Genomic DNA, 21643 nt, shown 5'->3' with positions numbered 1-21643 from the left:
ACAAAAAATATAAATTTTGAATACTTGACAGGTAGGAACTCAGTAATTTATAGCTGATAAAAATCTAACTTTTAGTTGTTACTTGGTGATCATCGATGAAGCAAACTCTTAAAAATAAAGATTCATAGTCACATTGTAATTTTGGTTCTTAATTTTATAATTACTGCATGTCAAATAAATTTAAAAATCTGGACAATTCATGAATTTCATACTCAGCATCTTATGCAAATATCATCAGACATTAGTGAACGTAAGTATCGGTGTCATGTAAGTGTAAATGTGTTAGGACACTGGAAGAAATCCTGTAGGTGAAATGTCAGAGACTACCCAGTGACTTTCATGGTTCACCTCCATTGTTTCTACACTTTTTTATTTTTAATTTTTAATGGTACTCTGGTTGGAATTTGATTCGGTGGATGTCAGATTACAAATCAAATCCAAAGGTTCTTAATTCAATTTCTAGCAGCTCATAGAAATTGTCGTCGTCATCGTCCCCCCCCCCCCCCCCCCCTCCCACCCCTCCCTCATACCCCACTAGTTGCTACTTTTATTCCTGGAAATAGAGTGCTAAAAGAGAGAGAGAGAGAGAGAAAATGATGTTTCCTCTCAGAATGAAAATTTATCCCCATCCAGGATGTTGATCTGGAATCTTGCCTCCCAGAGGTTATGTTCATAGCATCTGTTCTATCCAAGCATTTCTCACAACTCGTTCTTACTGCTGTTTTGTTGCTAGCACCTATCTCTTACTTTCCAAATTTTACAAAAGCTCACCTACATGCCATGCTGGGTTAACACTCCTGGAAGAAAGTGGAAGAGAGATACTGGCAGAATGGTAGTTCTGTGGGCAGGTAGTGAGTCATGCCTGGATAGCTCAGTCAGTAAGAGAATTTCATGCTAAAGGCAGGGTTCACAGTTCAAGCTCTGGATCAGCAGCTGTTTTAACCTACAGAGTTAAAGTTTCAGTCTAGTCAAGCCATGGTTCAGCTTCCATGTTTAATTTTAGATCCCTTTGTTACTGCTTGACTGAGTTAGGTTGCAGGAATTTAAAGGTGTGTGTCCACTAGCAAATAAACTTCTCCAAGTTGTTTCATGTAGAAAAACCCCCACCAAGTCAACTTCTGCAAGTTTCGTCAGCTTGGAGAAGTAGCTTACACAAATAAACGGAAACAATTTCTCGCATCTTGCTGCAAGTACTTGCTGAACTTCCCAATTGCTGGACGTTTTGAAAATGACTGTCAAAAAGAAGAATAGTGCAAATACAGATGGGTCCAAACAAATGAACTATTGGAACCCCCTAAACATATATAATTGGCACCACAGCCAAGGACGTGTGAAATTAATTTCAGACTACTTTGTTTCACCAAAAGGAGAAATAGAATGGCAGTACGGACATCTTCAAATTTTAGCAGGTTTTTTAATGTGTGCATAAACATAACTGCATTACGTTTGTAACAAAAATAATAAATCATAATCATCAGTTATCTGCTATATTAGCAGGTCCTATGCCTCTCAATTTTCTGCGATCCATTGCTTCCTTCTTAAGGCTGCTGTATGTTGCACAGTCCATCATGTCATCCAGTATCTGGAATCTCTTCTTTCCTCACTTCCTTTCTCCTTCTACATAACCTTCTAAAACTGTTTTTATGGGTCCGTCATTCTTTCTTAATATGTGCCCCATCCAATTTCTTTTTCTTCTCTTTATTACATCTAGTAACTGTCTTTTCTCTCCCACTCTTCTCAGTACCTCTTCATTTTCTTCTCTGTCCATCCAACTTATTCTTTTCATCCTCTGCCATGTCCAGATCTCAAAAGACTCCAGCCTTTCTCTGTCTTTCTTCCTCATAGTCCATGTTTCAGTGCCATATAGAAGAACACTCCATACAAGACATTTTATGAGTCTCTTCCTGAGTTCTCTGTCCAGACCGCTGCAGAAAATTCTTCTTTTCTTATAAAACGTCTCTTTTGCCATTGCTATTCTTGTTTTAATTTCTGTGGTGCACTTCCAGTCAGTGTCTATCCTGCTTCCAAGATACTTAAAAATTTTGCACCTGTTCTAGTATTTCTCCATTCAGCATAATTTTTATTTCCTTATTTCCTCCTAGTGCCAATACTTTGGCTAGAAGGACCATGTCATCAGCAGACCTCAAACACCCCACTCTTCTTCCTCCAATTTCTACGCCTTTGTCATCTAATGAGCATTGGTCAATCATGTTTTCCAAGTAGAGGTTGAAAAGAGTAGGTGATAGACAGCATCCTTGTCTTACTCCTTTTCCTAGTCCGATCCAGTTTGTACTTTCTCCTCTCACTTTAATTGAAACTTTTTGGTTAAGATATAATGAGTTTACAAGTCTTCTGGTTTTCCAGTCCACTCTCTTTTCCCTCATTGTAGTCGCCAGCTTGTCTCAAACCACATTGTCAAATGCCTTTTCTAGATTGATGAAGCACACATATAGGTCTCTTCCTTTTTCAATAAACCTTTCTCCCAAGATTTGTAGGAGCCCTATTGCATCTCTGGTGCCCGTATTCTGTCTAAAGCCAAACTGCTCCTCGCCAAGAATCTCCTCCATTATTTTTTCAAGTCTTTTATTAATTATTCTTAACATCACTTTGGCTGCATGTGAAATGAGGCTGATTGTCCTGTGCTCGCTGCATTTCTTGGTTCCTTGTTTTTTCAGCAATGGAATCATTACTGTTGTCAGAAAGTCCTCAGGCCAGTCACCACTGTCATATATTTTATTACATAATCTCAATATTTCTCTTATCCCATCTTAGTTCAAGCATTTTAATATTTCTCCCGGTATTGTATCTGTACCTACTGCTTTGCCATTTTTCATTGCAGGTATGGCAGAGTTTACTTCTTCCATTATGATGGTTGGTCCTTTCTCGTCATCACTTACACTGTTGTGTGATTCAAGTTCCAGAGTTTCTGGTTTGCTATTTGTGCCATATAGCTCTTTTAGATAAATAATAAATACTTTTTCCAAAAATCGAAGAATTATGAATTGATGCAATTTTGTATCTTGCTTTTGAATATTTGATTGTACAATATGCAAGAGATGTTTGAAACTAACATACTGGTACAGTATTCTTAGAAAGTTTTTAATCTGAGTGGAGTCCTCTCATTTTATTTCATTCAGTAGCGTTTCTCAACAGCTTAAATACGTATGCTTCTGTATCCATTTCTTCACCCAAACACTAATTTTTCTTCTTAATTTTGCTTTGTGGAAAGTTTATCCTTCAATAGATTAACTTGCAAGAGTAAACATGCACACGTTTTGTTCTACGTTGACACCTCAGCAAGTGTCTGCAGAAGTTACTTGTGGAAGTTACTCACTAGTGGATAAACACCTTAAGGGCATACTACCTTCAAAACACCATCTTTTTTACTTATTGGAGGGATAAGAACCATTTTGTTGATAAGAAGTGGAAACAATTCAGAAACCAGGAAAAATACAGTGCAAAGAATTTTCTGATTGCAGTGAGCATCTTGAAAATTTTGGCTAGTGTATGCACTGTTTATGATGTACTGAGTACTCATAAATGAATAAAGAATGATAAATAAGAATAATACTCCATGCTAATTTAATGGTGAAAGACTCCCTCCTCACTTGTATCTAGGGACTCTTAACACTACCGCACAGATGGGAAGGCTGAACAACTGCGAGAACTCAAAGTTGTGACATCAGCGAGAAGTAGTGAAAGTCAACAGCTGTCTTGTGTTGTATCACCATGTTGGGTATAAAAAACTGGTGTGATGTGTAATCATTACAAGATTGTTAATTAAGTACAGAGAAATCATTTTGTGTGTTTTTAAGTTGTGTTTGTGTGTGTTTAACCCACATAATATACCTTTACAGCCATCTCTGAAATTGTAAACACAAGCATCACATGAAAATCAATTATGAAGTGCCATTTTCAACCTGATCTAATTCAAAACAATTTTTACAACTGCATATTTCATGTTAGATATTTAACACATCTCAGTGGATCAGTGTATTATAATATGTGGTACCATGGATGACAGATACAGACTTGCTGGGGTGTGTGGAATAGCCTCAGGTTGCCTTATATTCTATTCAAGTCCACCATTGCTACTTTTAATGTTTGAACACACTTCCTACTTCACACAGAAACACAAGCTCAAAATGACTTTCAGTCTTGCAGAAACTGCAGTAGTAGCAAAAACTGAAAAAGAAAGAAGCCTGTGTTGAGTTCAGACAATCTGTGGTGTTGCACCCATAGACTCCAAATTCCACTCAAATTTCATTCAGGAAACAAATATTTCACTCTGCATAGAGTATTAGCTGTGTTGATTGTGTATAGCGTATTACAGCTGTACACTACAACTCAAGTTTAACCCAGATTTGTGCCATTCGTGGGCAGTGCTCTTCCAGTTATGCCAACTGAACACCCTTCACAGGATCAATTAAAAGCATACTGCCCTCAGAAGGCACAGATCTGAGATCACGTCAGAATCAGTCATGTGTTTTAACTTGTCACTCATAATGAACTTCATTTGACAAAATTTTATAATTAAGGTAACAAGACCAGCTTATCAGACCTCACAAGCTATAATACAATCAGCTTCGCATGTAGTAATTCCATAGAAATGTCTTGACCAACAAAAAATTTATTTATGATGTGTTTCAGCATGGGAAGTCTGCAGATAACATCTTTTGCAAATACACCTAACGGCAACTGCATGTGAGACTGTACGTTTTTCTTGTATTAATCATTTGTATGAGCTTTCATAACCATATTTTATCTGATGATGATGACTCAAAACATGTCATAAATAAAGGTTTTAGCAATCAAGATGTTTCCGTGAAATTACTGCATGCCAAGTCTGTATGGTCGCATACCCTACAAATGGAAGACTTCATCAGTCGAATGGAAGTAAAAGTGCTATTAACTCAGACAGCTAACCAGAATTTGGACAATGGTGGCCACAGGTAGTTTAGGTATGCTATACTAAATGAGCACATAAACAATACTTGATCACCTATAAACAATATTTCATTACGTATATGTGCCCAACTCAGATATTCTCAAATAAAAGAAGTCACCTGCTTCGTTTCTGTGCCAAATTTCTCTTTCTCCTGCAGAAATTAAGCATATATAATTTCCCTAAGCACTAAATGAACTTTATTCAGAGTTGCTACCACTAGTTAGAAAGGCAGTATTTTCCCTTTACTCAAATATAATCCTGCAGGCAAGGATATTAATTAACCAGAGTACTTAGTGATCATTGACTTTGTTTCTTGTAATTTAATCTGTAATGATTACTCCAAAATGTAGTAATTTATCTAATTTAGAAGACAGTATTAACATACTTTTCAAAATGTCACATTTTGTTGTTATTTTATCTAAATTATGTAACTTAGTTTTTTGATAATAACTTGAAAAATTATGGTTTTGAAAATTTGGAGCGGGAGGATCCTTTAGAGCATTCCTCATGGTGTGGTAAATTCAATTGTCTGACTTTTACTTCATTCAGATATTCATAACATGTAATTATGCTTATTAGTCAGCTTGCAGGTTCTCTGATGGACACAAGAGGCAGCTGGTACCACGTTTCCTTTGCTCTGCCTCAATAGGTGGTACTTGTGGCAAAATTCTTGCATTAAGGCATACTGTAGTGCTGAAAATGATTGGCGGGTAACCATTACAAAAATTTGTGGCTAATGTCTGACCTTATTTGCCAAATACTGTGTAGTTCAGAGAAAGTCCATTGCTGAAAATGGAACAGGTGGCTTTTGTTTTTGATTTTATCATTTTAAAAGTGAAAATACCTGTAGAGAATAAACTGACAACATTTAAATTGCTGTCATGTTTTAAAATGTAATTGCTGTTTAAAAAATCATTTCAGTGCCACTGCTTCTATTCAGTTAGTGAATATGCAAAGTTCTAAAGTACTCCTTCAAGTTCAGTTTCCTGTTCATGTGAGGTTCCATTAAATCCACAAGTTGAGTCCTAATAGAAGATTTGGGACTATAATAAGTGTTTAATTCATCTATCAATTTAAGGGATTCCTGATGGAAAAGTAGTGTATAATTTCAATGCATTTGGCATGTCAGGTAGCACTCACGAGGGAATGGTCCAGTCCAAAATGTTGAAACCCATCCCAAAATTTTGTACAGAAAGAAAAACACCAAAAGAAATGAACTGTCAAAATTTTAGCTGCTAATGCACAATGCACTTTTTTTTTTTAAGTCTTGAAAATTGCTAAATTCTTAGTGCACCAGGCAGCTTGAGCAGAGCTGTAGCAGACTGAGCATGTGCAACACAGCAGGCACATATTCTGGCTAGATGGTCCATCAGTAAACAAATAACACGAAAAAATGTGATCATATTTTACAAAGCAAATGTCAGTGTTCCGTTGGTAGTTTCACTGACATGATTGTTCTGTTTCTATTCACTTAAATGTGCAACTCATTTAAAATCCATAGCCATTCCCAGTTGCTTTGCCTTATCAACAACTGTTAATAATGTATATGAAATTGAATCAGTGTTAATTGTGTTTTCTTCATAAATATTCTTGTGATAACACATATCCTTGTGCAAATTGCAGAGTCTTACAGGAATGTGAAAGCTTGTTAAATTTCACAGTCTTGATAAGGTGAAATATGAAGAACACGGTATGAAATCAGAATCACCTACTTTTCCTGAACACCTGCAAGTGTGTTATTTGCTGTTTAATTTCTTAGACATTTGTACAAATGGTGTCAACATTTTGTTAAAAACTGTAGAAACATTATAAGAAATAGGAAATATCTGTGACAGTTCTGTGAATATTGTACTTCAGATGATGATAGTAGTGCCAGTAAGAGTCCAGAACAAGAATATGTTTAAGAATGTGCAAAACCTATTTCATTTCAAACAGCTTGAATATGAATTGCATAAATGGAAGAAAGAATTACATGAAGAAAGAAATATACTAAAAAATGAAACTCGCAAAAAGTGAAAGAAAAAATAGTCAAAAGATTTAGAATTGTTCTTGAAAAACAGTGTACCATTACCAATGGAGATCTATGAGAACAGGCCCACCAAATTGTAAGTGAGTTGAACACTGCTGATTTCCATCCTTCTTTGTCCTAGTTAAGCAGATCGTAGAAATCATACAGAATAGGTGGTCACGCTTCCCGCGCCCGGGTTCCCGGGTTCGATTCCCGGCGGGGTCAGGGATTTTTCTCTGCCTCGTGATGACTGGGTGTTGTGTGATGTCCTTCGGTTAGTTAGGTTGAAGTAGTTCTAAGTTCTAGGGGGCTGATGACCTCAGATGTTAAGTCCCATAGTGCTCAGAACCATTTGAACCATTTTTGAATAGGAGGTCAGATAATTACAAAATTTTCTTCAAGTAAACTTACAGAGGAGAGGCTATTAACAGGCATCATTATAGAAAAATTTGTTGCGGACATGAAGACAAAGCTTACTGTTATCCTCACAACTGTTGTATATAATGCTGATCAGTCGGGTTTCATGGAAATACTGTGTACAAACTGTGCTATCATTGTGGTGTGGAAAAAGACAGAATCAGTTGTGCAATCGATGAATGCTGTGACACTTATGTATACAATAGGCCAGTGATAAATATGAGTGAAATATTGTTTCTGATGGAAGTCAGCCGTGTGACATCAGACATTTCTGATTTTTTCTCCTCTGTTAGTCACCTTTGTAAGAATTCCACTACCAACGGTTTAGCTGTTGTGGACTGGAAGTTATTCAAAAAATTAATGGTCTGTGACTTTTTTGGTATGGTTTAATTGCTTAAAACTCACATTGTGTGCACCCTGGATTTTTGAGCTACATGGTGCTACACGCTCTTGTCATGGCTGCATTTGCTCTTTCGCTTGTTCTCACATAAGCAGTTCTTCGTGCAGCAAAACTGTATACCTTCACTTAAAAAAAAAAAAAATACTTGTCATGTCTCTTAGCAGTTAAAAATTTGACAGTGCATTTCTTTTGGTGTATTCTTCCTATGTAAAAAAAAAAGTCATGGTAGGTTTTGACATATCGGAATGGTCCATTCCCTTGTCAGTTCTGTTATAGGGAAAAATGACTTATGAAAAATGAATTCCACAACTCGTGTACACTACATTTTTTGTCTGGAGGTGTGCATTGTATAAGCTGGATACATCAGAAATGAATGTGGTCTCTGAATTGATCCACTTACTAATATTTCCACAATTACAGTGGACATTAAAGAGTGTATCCGCATGCCTCCAAACTGTTTTCTATTAATGTAGAAAAAAAACTACAATGATGACTGAAAACTCCTGTGCTTGAGGCACTCTGAGCTATGTCCTCAGCAACAGAGAGATGGTTCCTGATACCAGGTAAGGTGATGTACAGCTTCAAGTGTGCTGTAGTTTCTCACAATCCCATAAAATGAGTGCTGGAAGGTTTCTTTCAAAACTGTATGTGCAGTCAACTTGTGCTCCAGCTTGCCATGCCATCAGTGGAACATGAAACCCTAACCCCACCTCAAACACACACACACAAACACACAACCTCTTCCCTTATATATTTCTTGTTGCTTTCAGAAATATCAGTTTGAAAGCTGATTAGATCACTATAAGAATTTATGAAAGAGTGGGAAGTCATATTTTACATGAACGGCCCAATAAGTAATTTGTTTTCCAGAGTAATGAACATTATTGGCTCTGAATGCTTACTTTCACTTGTAAGATTAATTACACACTACATATGGATATCTCCAGCTGTAAAAATTTTTTTAAAGTAATTTATAATATGATTATGTGGCTATTAGTAAAATCAAATGAGAGGTTATGCATTGCTTATACAGACAGCTTGTGAAGAAAATTGTTTAGTAAAAAAATTAAATTGGAAATATGCCAAAATAAAACTCATTATTCTATTTCACTAGAACAGTGTTCATTAGTGGAAAAACATAAAATTGCATAAAATGTTTTCCCTCTTTTGTTCCAGCAAGAGATTGCACTTGGAAAGCTTTCAGTACAATGTTTGTGTGAGCTCTTGGTTGCTCACCCATATTTCAATTTTTCACGAAATCTTGCACAGATGTTAATTCCGTTTCTCAATCATCGTTTCTCTGATGTCCGTGAAAGAGTAGCAGAAGCAGTAAAAACTGTTCTGAAGGAAGATAAAAAGGGGGAAATTTCCCTTGATGTAAGTGAATGGAAAACACACAGTAAACCACTTCATTTGAAAAGTCATTCACACATTCAGTTCTGCTATCTGCTCTGTTTCAGATAGTTCGACGCATAAATCATCTGGTAAAATCTCGTTCACATTCTGTTCATGTTGAGGTTCTTGGTGTTTTACTTAGCCTTCGAATCAAGGATGTGAACTTGGACAAGGAAAAAGAAGACTTCATAAAGCAGAAAAAATTTAAGACACACAGGCAAAAACTGCTGACCATGTCCAAGAGAGAGAGAAAGGTAGGTAGGTTCTTGTTATTTATTACAAATAATTTGAAAAATAAACATTATTTTATTTAGAAAAAAAGGAAAAGTAACTGTAATACATAATGAAGACTATTGGTTGGAAAAACTTTGAGGTGTGCAGATAAATGACTGCAGTGGAACTTTGATTTTACGTTCTCCAATTTTACATTTTTCACAATTATATGCCATAAATTTGTAGCTTCTGTAAAAAAACAAACCATAAGATCAATGCTAAAAATTCCCTAGTTTTACATTTCTTCCTAGTAAGGTTTATCTCAATTTTACATTCTTACTCAACGTCTCACTTGACTTCCTCCCGTTTTCTTCCTGTTGATGTTTGATATGACTGAATAAGTTATAAATTACACAAAAGGCAGACGTTTCGCACTGTGGGTGGTGATAGAGTTAAGAGAATATTTTAGGCTATTGCAGAGTGGAGAGACATGAGAGAGGAATTGTTGACGTAATCCTCGATCGGCATTGCCAACACATCGTGCAGTGTTCAGCTGCACTGCACAATTATGATACAACTACTGCTAGGTTGCAGCAGCAATGGAAAAAACACAACAGTCGACATGAAGTGTTTGGGACTGGGCCAATGGGTCATGAAGGGGCCCAGCCACCACATTTTCTTGTGCCAGCAATAACTCATAACTCATAACACATAACTAATAACACATAACTCTAACTCATTCTCATCTTTCTGCATGTATTTGCAATGTGCCGTGTTCAGCAACAGTATCGATCATCAAACTTTTAAATTCAATCACTGAGTCTTGAAGAATATGTTCAGTCAGACTCAAGGAAACATCAGCCGCTTCCAGCTAGTGAACTCTTATTGGCTGTCGACTTGTTATGTCACCCAATAGCCAGCACAGCCACCACACCAGACAAACACATGTAAAATGAACTCACCACTTTGTTTAAATCACTATGTAATAAGTTTACAGACCTCAGCCTATGAAACCTTTGAAATTCCTAAAGTACTGCATTCTAAAGTATAAAGAGGCACAAAACCTATAATCAGCGTCAGTGCAAGAATTTTATTCTTCTCCTCCTAGGTAGCAATTTTACCAACATTCATAATGTCAACTGACATAATCAAATCACAAATCCATAAACAAACAAGAAAGAAATTTCAAAATTTTACACCACGTAACAGATCTATTAACAAAAAAAAAAACACGGTTTTGCCACTAGTAACACTGAAGGTTACGTTATTGAAAAAACTATCACCTTTGCTAATTAATACGAAGTAATTGAGCCACTTCCCAACACAGTTTCGCCACAAATTATATCTTAATAAAACACGCAGTTTTGAGGGTTCTGTCATTTTATGTTCACCTCGAAAATAGCAAAAATTTATAGCCTACATGGCGAAATAAACTGGAAACTGTGAAATATGGCAAAACCTACCGGATTACATCATCTTGGATGTTATTAACGTCTTGGATGTTTGTTTCCACTTGCAGCCAATAGCTGTATAGCATTAATGCAATGGCCTCTAGCATACATAGTGATAAACAACAAGCTTACTTGGGGGTCTGCATGCTCTGCACCATTATACAACTCTTTGATGACTGTTGGAGTAACTAATTCACACATGCCACTTAGCGGGAATGTTGGGAACTAACAGTGTCAGGCGGCAATAAAAACTTGAAGATATACTGCATTCATTGCTGTATCAAACATTACTGTAGTTATTTACAATTTTTGTAATTAAAGATTATTATTACATATCAAATTTATGAACACCCTGTATGGTGGTGTGATTTTAACTTTTTCTACAAAACATGTTCCATTTTTCCTGATCTCCTTATAATCTGGCAGTGGGTAATTAAATCACAAACAGGAGCTCATTATTTGCAGAGAGAAACCCAGTTTCTGGCTGAGCTGACATTCCATAACAATCCAACAAAATTCAAATCAGGTGAGCTCATTATCAATACATTGTTTCCTTGAAATCAGTGTTCCACATAATATGCAAGATGTTGTATGTTGCACTGACGCACACAGTGTCCCACCTTGAATGGGTCTTTGTGTGATACATTAATTAAGCAATAAGGCTGACTTTTTGTCCAGTGTCGTGATGTCAACATATACTGCAACAAGATACCTTGGCTCATAGTAAAGATTACCACGTGGTGAAGTGTCCACCTCCAAGATTCACCCTGTTCATTACCAAATAGAATGAAAGATTTTCTGAAAAATTGATGGTACAAATTACTATCAGCCTCATTGTTGTCATTATCTATTACAGTTGTCCTACTAGGCTCATTCACAAGCAGATTTGGTTTGCAATCTGAGAGAATACCAAACTGAGGTACCAGATCAAAACCCCTCTTAGTGCTATCATGTACTAGAATGCATCAACCAGTGTTCTGCTTGTGCTTTTGTTTTCTTAAGTCACACACTGAAATGAAGCATCATATATTTCCTCTTACACTTCTGAAATGTGTTGTGTCATCCCGTAACTGATTTCAGTGTTGTACCACCCCTCAGCTGATTTCCCCTCAGCTTATATACTCTTGTTTATCAGTGTTATACCTCCCTGTTCTACTATTACTACCTTTACCAGGAACACAGATAATATTCCTGTGGTGTATTATAGCAACTAGATTACTTCAGGAGAAGACTGAGCAGATACTACAACACACCTACAAATTATTCGTAATTTATTAAAACTTGAAAATGGTAGATACTTAACTTTGATAACATTTGGTGTCCACAGAGATGACGTATTTGATACTGTCATTGTCGCTTATAGCATTTAACACCTTATCGTGGAATGATATGCTCATAAGAGTACATTTTTCTTTATACAGTTCTGAATAACTATGCTATCGCATGCAGCCTGATTTGTACTAAGGTGACAGTGTCAGCGTTTGCGATGATTACAAGTCTTTACTGAATATGTAAGAGACAGGACGATTACAAAGACCCTGGGGTATTACATAGAGACTGGACTGAGTGGCATTGTGCTCAGACATGAATAACTTTCCAGCTGAAGGGGTATAAGGAAAAACATAAGGGAATGTCTACACCAACGTCTCCAGTTTGTTGATGCATGATAGCAACTGTCTTTACTTGGAGTGCTCTCATGAAGTACCAACTTTTGCATGAGGCCTTGTTCTGCTGGCAGCACCACAGTTCCTAAGCAAGCCTTTAATATGTACTTGTCAATCCCCTGCTGTCTGATGGTAGTAGCAGTGTTTTTTTACTATATATCATTTTAAGATTGTTTTATTATTGACTATTCTTTCATATGAAAATGTTCTCAGTTGCTTAAATTAAAATACACAAAAAATACCGTTGTGTGATTATGCATAAAGAAACAACTGCTACTGACAAACTTTTAGGATAGTATGGATATTTATTTGTACAACTGGGATGGATTGTGGTTTTTGTCAGTCCTCTTGGCTAAGATGATCCATTCACTATGGTGTTGCTAGTAGTTACCCTGCATGCCAATTTTCTTGTTCTTTATGAGAGTTAGTCCTTCATTACTCATATGTAATTTTAAATGTTGTGGGAAGGTTCTTGTAGAATTAGGGAGACTACTCGCCAAAAAGCAGAAGTACTGAGTTGTCGATAGGCACATACAAAAGAAAGAAAACTTGCTAGATTTGGAGTTATCTCTGACAAGCTAGGGTAAAATAAACACAGAAAACATACATACACACGCCTTTGCCTCTACGTGGTGCTGGCTGGACTAACAGTGCCAATGCTTTGTTTCTCGGTAGCTGGACTGTGGACGGGTTGCAGTGGGGGTAGTGTTGGGTGGAATGCATAGAGAGAGAGAAAGAGAGAGAGAGAGAGAGAGAGAGAGAGAAACCCACCCACCCCATCGAGCACAACCCCCACCACAACCAATCCAACAACCAAGAAACTTAGTCTCAGTGGGCGGGGGGGTGTTGAAAGCGTACTTCTGGGCACGCTGTTCTGTATTTTATTTTACTCGAGCTCATCAAAGGCTAACTCTGAAATCTAGTAGTAAGTTTTCTTTCTATTGTTTGTGCCTTTTAATTTTATATTGATAACTCAGTAGTTAACCTCACCAAGAGTCATATTCCTTCTGCCACAACGTTTCACTAATTATTGATAACTAATTGTCACTAAGTAACTAAACTGCATCTGATGTCAACATATCCATTTCTCCTTTTGAAATATCTAACCCAACTATTTCTTTAAGAAATGTGACATTCCAAACTCCAACATTAGAATGCAAATTTTGTTTTGGTCTTACGACAACATCCTCCTAGTAGTCTCCAGCTGGAGACCTCTTGAATATTTTACTTCAGAGGATGCCAACATCTTTAAACCTTACAGTACAGCTGCATATCATCAGGAAAATTAATTGCTGATTTTATAGTCATTCACAGTACATACTTAGCAAGCCTAGAAAGGTGCCCCTCTTATGTGATTTCATGTAAGGTATTTTAATTGTCTTTGAAGCCATTTTGACTATTTTTCTTCCATGACTGTCTAAAGAAATATGTAAAGGTTTTTTTTTTTTTTAAAATTACCACTACCAGTCACAAACTTTGTCAACTATTGTATTACTTATTTATTTAGTGACATGTTTCGAGGGAATAAAAAATAAATAAAAACTTTACTGTAAGGTCATACAGATGTTTCGTAGTCTTTTTGTAAATGCTGTGGTCATCCTGTGGAAGAAGAGAAAACCTAGTAAGAGCCGATGTCACTTTGGAAGCTGGAATTCACTCATGTTGAATGTGTTTTTAACAAAAAGATAAATATATTTACAGTTTTGATATATTTATATACTCTCATAATATAAGTGTTAAGCAAGTTATTTATTGCAAATTAATGGTTTGTGTACATGTTGAAGCACAAAAATTCTGACACAGAACTGATGAAGTGTGTTTTGTAGATTGAAACATCACCTGCTAGGTTTAAAGCATAAAGACATTCCATCAGTAGTTTTGTCCTCAAACTGATATAAAAGTAAGGTGCAGTTAAGCAAGTAACAAGTGTGAATCTCAAAACTTCAAGTACAGTTCCATGCCCTGTAGGTACTTCAGGAGCAAACAGTTTGCAATTGACCTCAACTAAGGTGTAGTGCACTTCAACTATTGTGCAAGTCCGTCACAGTCAGACGGTTAATGTTTAAGACAATGTTTCCACTTTTAGTATTTTCTTGTGAAACTATTTTTGTGTAACCTTACCTTGCTCATTTTTTCCTCTGATATAGAAAAGCAAGAAGCTGGAAGAACTGGAAAAGGAACTGTTAGAAACCAAAGCTGAAGAGAATGTCCAATCTAAGCAGCAGAATCTTACAGAAGTTACAAAAACTGTGTTTACAATTTATTTCCGTGTGCTGAAGCAGGCGCCATCGTCAAAGCTGCTGAGTGTCACACTGGAGGGCCTTGCTAGGTAAAAGTAATGGTATTTGTAGCCAGAAAATAATCTCATGTGTGGTTATGTAAAATTAGTGAATAAATATATGGCAAAAATGATGCACTAAATCATAACACAGTATGTCATTTTTCAGTTTGAAGAAACATTGAACAGTGGTACATCAGGGTGTATATGCCCCAGGGCAACTGGGAAATCTAGGAAAAGCCCAGGAATTTTTTCATCTGGAAGAAATCTTGGAAAAACGTGTAAATCTCATACATTTCCGGGAATTTTTCATTATTTTAGTTTTCAGTACATTTTTTCTAATTTTTACTGGTAAGAACAGGTAACTCTTAGAAAGGATTTTACTGTAGCCCGCTACTGTTGAATAATACTGCAGCAGTAAAAAGTAAATGAAAGAATAACACCAAAATAAAACTTTTGTTGCAAAGAAAATGCATCATTTACGACACAAAAAAAAGAAAAGAAGAGAAAAGAAAAAAAACACTGTGCACACACAAGCCCCTGCTGGCAGCAGAAAGCTTCAAAGACTATTCAATACTTCATAACAACAAACTGCTTTCAACGCATCTTTCTCACGAGCCTTGTTTCGATGAACATGACATCGCAACTGTTTACATTTGTAACATATCATAGGAAAGTATTGCGAATGGTGGTTTGAGAAGTGTTACTTGCAAAGTAAATTTCCTTTCGTGCAGGATGAATTACATTAGATGTGAGAATGTGCAATGAACTTCATAAATGACAGAACATTAGATTCTCATTCAAAACTTAACAGTGAGGACCAGACACTTGGAGGCCAGCGTTTTGTTGTTACCTAATATTTTACTGGCACATTTGTGTTCGATGCGAGGGTAATCCCAAAAGTAAGGTCTCCTATTTTTTTATGAGTACAGAACTCTGTTTGTGTGACAGTTGGTCACATTGTTATGATGAGTGCTTCACGCGCTGTGTGTAAACATGCGCACGCCGCGCTGAGGCGCTCAGTCTTGGCTTGGCAGCCGTTGAGAATGGAGCTCCTGTTGGATGTTACTTCCAAGTGCGAATTGCGCATAGTTATTCGGTTTTTGAACGCAAAGGGCACTGTGCCAATTGAAATCCATCACCAATTGACGGAAGTGTACGGCGAGTCATGCATGGATGTAAAAAATGTTCGTAAGTAGCGTAGAGTTTGCAGCTGGTCGGACCGAAATTCACGACGAATAAAGGAGTGGGAGACTGTCAGTTTCTGAGGAGACAGTGTTGAAGGTTGAGCAAAGCATGCGTGAAGATCGGCAGATCGCCGTAGATGATCTCTGCACGTTGGTTCCTGAGGTTTCCCGAAGCACCGCTCACAGAATTTTAACGGAATCATTGAACTACCAGAAAGTGTGTGCAAGATGGGTGCCACACATACTGGCTGAGAACCACATGCGGCAACGAGTTGATGCTTCCCGCACATTTCTTCATCACCGCCACGGGCAACGAAACCTGGGAATACCACTTTACACCTGAGACCAAGCAACAATTACACCAGTGGCAGCATCTTTCTTTGCCAAATGCCCAGTGGTACCACCATTAACGCTGACAGGTACTGTGAGATTCTAAAAAAACTCAAACGGGCGTTTCAGAACTGGAGAAGAGGAATGTTGAGCAAGGGCGTACACGTTCTCCATGACAATACTCGCCCACACGTCGCTCAGCAAACCGTTGCTCTCCTGTAACAGTTTCAGCGGAACACAATTACCCATACACCCTATAGTATTGACTTGGCACCCAATGACTATCACCTGTTCTCTAGGTTAAAAGAACATTTGGCCAGAAAGTGATTCAGCTCCAATGACAAGGTCAGACAAGAGGTTCATAACTTTCTGAACAGCATGGCAGCAAATTGGTGTGATATGGGCATACAAAAACTGCCACAGCATCTACAAAAATGCATCCACAGAAATGGTGATTATGTCGAAAAATAGATAATTGTTCAAGCTGTAAACTGATGTAAACCATTGTAGAAATAAACAGGTCTATATGTACTTATAAAAAAATAGGAGACTTTACTTTTGGGCTTACTCTCATATATCTTAAGGGGTAACACATACTAAAAAAGACCACGTTTCATGGTTAGTTTTTCATATTTATTTTTGTTCTTTAATAGATTACAAATTGCACAAGAAGGATGACAAAGAGCTGTGTTCGTAGGACCCTACCTAATTCCACCCTCAGGACAGGGGGGGAGGGGGACAGCAAAAACATTTTGATGACTAATATTATATGTGAAAGCTTAGCTTGTTGTGTAACTATGCTGTATGTATATTAATTTAAAAACTTTTCCTATTTGTGTGTTCATACTACTTAAATTGATATTGCTATTGGCTGACTACATAACGTGTCCTGTGCTCTGAACATCTGCTGTCATTGGCTGGCAAGATCACGTGACATGAGCTGTGATTAGCTGACAGTCTCAGTTTCAGTGCTTCAGAAGCTGCCATGCTGTATCTGGCAGAATTCTTGTTTATACATTCGTAATGCAAAAATATGCAATCTAAATGTTGCCGTGCATCAAAGACCTTTGTAAAATGTTGTTTTTGGCTGGGTTTTGTTTTCTAGAGTGCCGGAAAGTTCTATGCCAGCGTATAAAACCTTCACCATTCAAAGGATTGATAAGTTTTACAGCTTAGAGAGAAAATATATTGTCACTTAACACGGAAAGAATATACTTTCACCAGAGGTGTAGTGTATATGCACCTGGGAAAAATCCCCCCCCCCTTCCTGCTTGTACACCCTGTATATACTCCAACCTGGAGTTTACATCATTGCATATCTTACATAATTTATGTATATTGTCTATAAAAGCAGTAGTGTATACACAATCTCAATACAAATATACAAATTCTCATATTACAGAAGGTTGCCAAGTTCTACTTTTTATAAGAGAAATGTTATCTGATAACTCTCAAATCTTAATATTAATCTTCATGATATGGGTTGATTGGCAATTAAAAGTCTGTGAAATACGTAACACTGTAAGCTTGTAAGCTTAGCAGAAGGAAGGGTGTTTTAAGTGTTACAGGAAATTAAGTATGGGAAAGCTAATAAGCTAACGCTAGGCAGATGCCATGCTTGCTGATTGGGGGACCTTAGCAATGTTTGAAACAGTGTTTTTGTATTCTGAATTGTCACTGCAGATGTGATATGGGGTCCACTACTTCATGCTAGAAACACACCAAAAATCCAAGCAGGGGTTTTTTTGGGATGCAAAAGGGTTTCATCTTATGATTACTTTCCGTAGGATAATATAATAACTGACATATTTCGAATGACTAACTAGGTGAAAATGAAGGGTGAAGTTTTGGCTCATTTCAAAAGAAAACGAGAATAGTTGTTCAGGGCATTGCTCTTGTCTGTAAAAAATGCTTAGGCATTTGGGAAAAAGTGTGAAATATTGGAGCATCCACCTTGTTCACCAGGTTTGATAACTATATTCCATCTGTTTCCACGTCTAAAGATATTTCTCCATGTAAAACATTTTGAAAAAGCATAACTAATCGGTGCCATGTCACCGCGCAGATATAAGTAATGGTACACTTGTGTGGTTATGTCCCACTCCGTAGCAAAGGAGGCAACAGCTGTGATCACTGACAGAAGTCACTAATGCCTAAACTTATGCTATTCACATTTAGAATGGAATACAACGGTCTGTCTCATTGTATTTCATTTGCTTGTGAATAACTTAATTCAGTCATTATATTACTTGTGCCAGTGATCACGCTTGCTATCTCCGTTGCTATAAAATGGGATGCAAAACTACAAAGATACCATTACTTATAATTTATATATGTGCCGTGACATAGTATAGCATATTTATGTTTGACAATGGTGTTAACACTAAAATTGCAAATTACAGAATAAGAATTTTAGTGAAGACTGGGCCCACAGCTTTAGTGTAATTATTGAATGTAGTCCTCCTGCACATTTCCTGTTAAAAATATTTATTGCACTTGCAGTTCTGACATTTTATCATTGTCAGGCATCGTGCTGTATTAAAGGTCACTCTACAGCATTAACTTGTGACATGGAGGAACATAGTTCCCAGGAGCCTGAAACCAAACATACGTGGTGGTAAAGTTTGCCCACAGTTCCACACACCATATGAGCCATGAAGACAGGCCTTGTGGTATAAAAAAATAAACCTAGCCACAATACACACCAAAAAATTTTCAGTGGATATTGTGGACATAATGGATTTTTTGGCATATAAGATATTGAAGTGGACATTTCTGATACAGGTCTAGAACATCATATTGATCCTTTAAAAATATGAAACACTCTTATATATGGTTACTAGACTGGCAGGATGTTTGCCCTTTGTTGCTGAGAAGTAAAATGGAATGAGGGTGGATAGTACCGAAAACAGCTTGCTCAGTTTGAGATTGTCCTGAAGCAGGTAGTTTTATAAAATGGCAGTGAAACAAAGAGGAACTGTCAGTGATACGAGTTTTGAAAAAGTCCTTTGATGACTACAAAGTTCAAATATCAGATTTATAAGTTCATTGTCGGATTTGTAAGTTCCTGTGTATTTGGAAATGAAAAAGGGGTTGGTGCGGATGAATTTCACTCATAAATTTTACTAAAGCTGAAGACTTTAGAGGAAGAAATAAAGTTGGATGTGAGTAGGAGGTTGTAAAACAAAAGGAAACGTGAATAAGCAGTGACTTGGCAAAGATAACCACTTCTTCATTCATTCATGCAAGCATGTATCATGTTTTTACTCCCACAACAATTTCCACTACCATGGAAACTAATATGCTAGGTGGAAGAAATGCTGGGAATAATAAAATAAGATGAGAAATGTTAATCAATAATTAGTAACTAGATAATTTAAATTCTGTGTGGATGATTTATTTTTTTAAATTTAAAGCCTTAATTGTAATTTGTAAAACACTGTATGCAGGTTTGCACATTGTATCAATCTGGAGTTCTATCACGATCTTGTGAATGTTATGGATCATATGCTGGAGAATGAGCCCTTGGGACATAGGGAGCAACTCCACTGTGTTGAGACAGTGTTCACTATTCTGTCTGGTCAAGGTGATGTGCTGAACATAGATCCATTCAGATTTTATTCTCACCTCTATAGAAATCTTCTGCACATAAATGCAGGTAATTGAAGCAAACACATTAATTACATTTCCTTAACAATGCATGTTTAATTAATTACATGTTATGTTGCAATATTAGTTGCTGAATTATTTTATAATATAATACTTTATTTATACAGATTTTTCAACAGATGATATCATGTAATTAATGGAGCAAATAATAAATGCAGTCACTTCATATGCTTTCCTGGTGTAATAATTCTTCTTTCTCTTTTTTCCAAATAATAAATGAAATAAGATGTTTACTTTTAAAAAAACCTTGAATATTCTAGGCTTGGGGAGACAAATTTACAGATATACTGATGTTACCTAATGCTCTCAGCATTAAAAAAAATCATTATTTTGAAAAGTCTTGAATATTTTCCTGACACAGCTTCCTGTCTCAAACCATCAATGCCCAACATGTTCAATTGGATTTAAATCTAGAGATTTTGCAGGCCATTCCAATGCCAATACTTCTGGGTGTCTGTTCAGTAAATTTATGGTTGTTTTCACTGTGTTCATACTGATGTTATCGTGCTGAAAGTGGATGATAAGCATGTCTTTAGCTGTATCAAGAGCTCAAATGATTAGCAGAATACATTCTTCAAAAACATGAATATGATTAGAATTCATCATGGGTGAGGCCTTGACCAATTATGCCATTTCAGCTGTTGTCTTCCAGCCAAGACTTACAAAGCAAACAATGTGATTTGCAAAGTAGCATGCAGCATTGGGATACCATCCTCGGTGATAATTTTTAAAGCAGATTTTGGTGAAATCTTATAGGGAATAGGTATTGACCTGGAGGAGGGGGTTTTCAAGTTTTAACTTGCAATTGTGAGTAGGGGGCTGTGGCCTATCTGTGACTTATTAAGGAATATTGAAACACCCTGTTATATTGAAATGGGATTTGTTGTTTTCATGGAGTGTGCGGGCATTCACTACCAGGTAATGGAGATCAGAAGGTAAACATTAAATATTAATTTAGATAAACATCATATGAAGTTCAGTAAATTGCTGTTTTTTTTTTCTCAGTAAGCATTTATTATGTACCAACCTGTAGGACATCATGAGTCAAAGTTCTTCACCTGTTCTGATTCTTATGTGAACATAAAATTGGTGTCACATATGTATGTGGTTAGCATATTGGCGAGATTATTTGAAAATGAGCTAGAGTGGGGCATTTACTTTCTATTTTTGATGCCAAGCAAGTGAGTGTAGGGATATTTTAAAATATATTTCTCTGCAGTGTTAATTTTGCCACTATAAGTTGATAGGAGGAGAGCATTTGCCAATGGAGCTAGCTGATTGTCTAGCGATTTGAAACTTGCTCATTTATCTCTCTACATCTTTTTTCTTACATATGAGTCGTGATTAAAAAGTAATGTGAATTTTATTTTTCTTAAATAATCTTTATTTAAACATCAACATCAACTATGTCTCCTTCAAACTACTGGTAATCGCCCTCAGGTACAATACATTTGTGCCAACCCTTTTTACAATCTTGGAAGCACTTCTGGAACACTCTCTTCATTATGGTGTACAGTTTGTTGAGCGATTTGGGTTTTTATCTTACCTACTTATCTTAGAACTACTGATGGCCTTGGGAGAGCCAGTCATGACAAAACTCTACCATCTGGTGAGCAAGATGTATGAGATAGGTGAAATACCCTCAGACTTCAAGAAGAATATAATAATTCCAATCCCAAAGAA

The 21643-nt window shown here is 36.7% G+C and overlaps 1 protein-coding gene across 1 annotated transcript in view; it reads left to right on the top strand.

The window, feature by feature from the left end:
* The window catches only part of LOC124613717 (nucleolar complex protein 3 homolog), a 108024-nt gene that overhangs the window by 62317 nt on the left and 24064 nt on the right, over positions 1 to 21643 (top strand). The window contains exons 7-10 of the mRNA XM_047142437.1: positions 8950 to 9150; positions 9234 to 9422; positions 14644 to 14825; positions 19741 to 19949. Of these exons, the coding sequence (XP_046998393.1) occupies positions 8950 to 9150; positions 9234 to 9422; positions 14644 to 14825; positions 19741 to 19949 (781 nt within the window). The remainder of the gene's footprint in view (positions 1 to 8949; positions 9151 to 9233; positions 9423 to 14643; positions 14826 to 19740; positions 19950 to 21643) is intronic.

The sequence above is a fragment of the Schistocerca americana genome, chromosome 4, assembly GCF_021461395.2.
Source record: "Schistocerca americana isolate TAMUIC-IGC-003095 chromosome 4, iqSchAmer2.1, whole genome shotgun sequence".
NCBI classification, from domain to species: Eukaryota; Metazoa; Arthropoda; class Insecta; order Orthoptera; family Acrididae; genus Schistocerca; species Schistocerca americana.
This window is presented reverse-complemented; position numbering and strand designations above follow the sequence as displayed.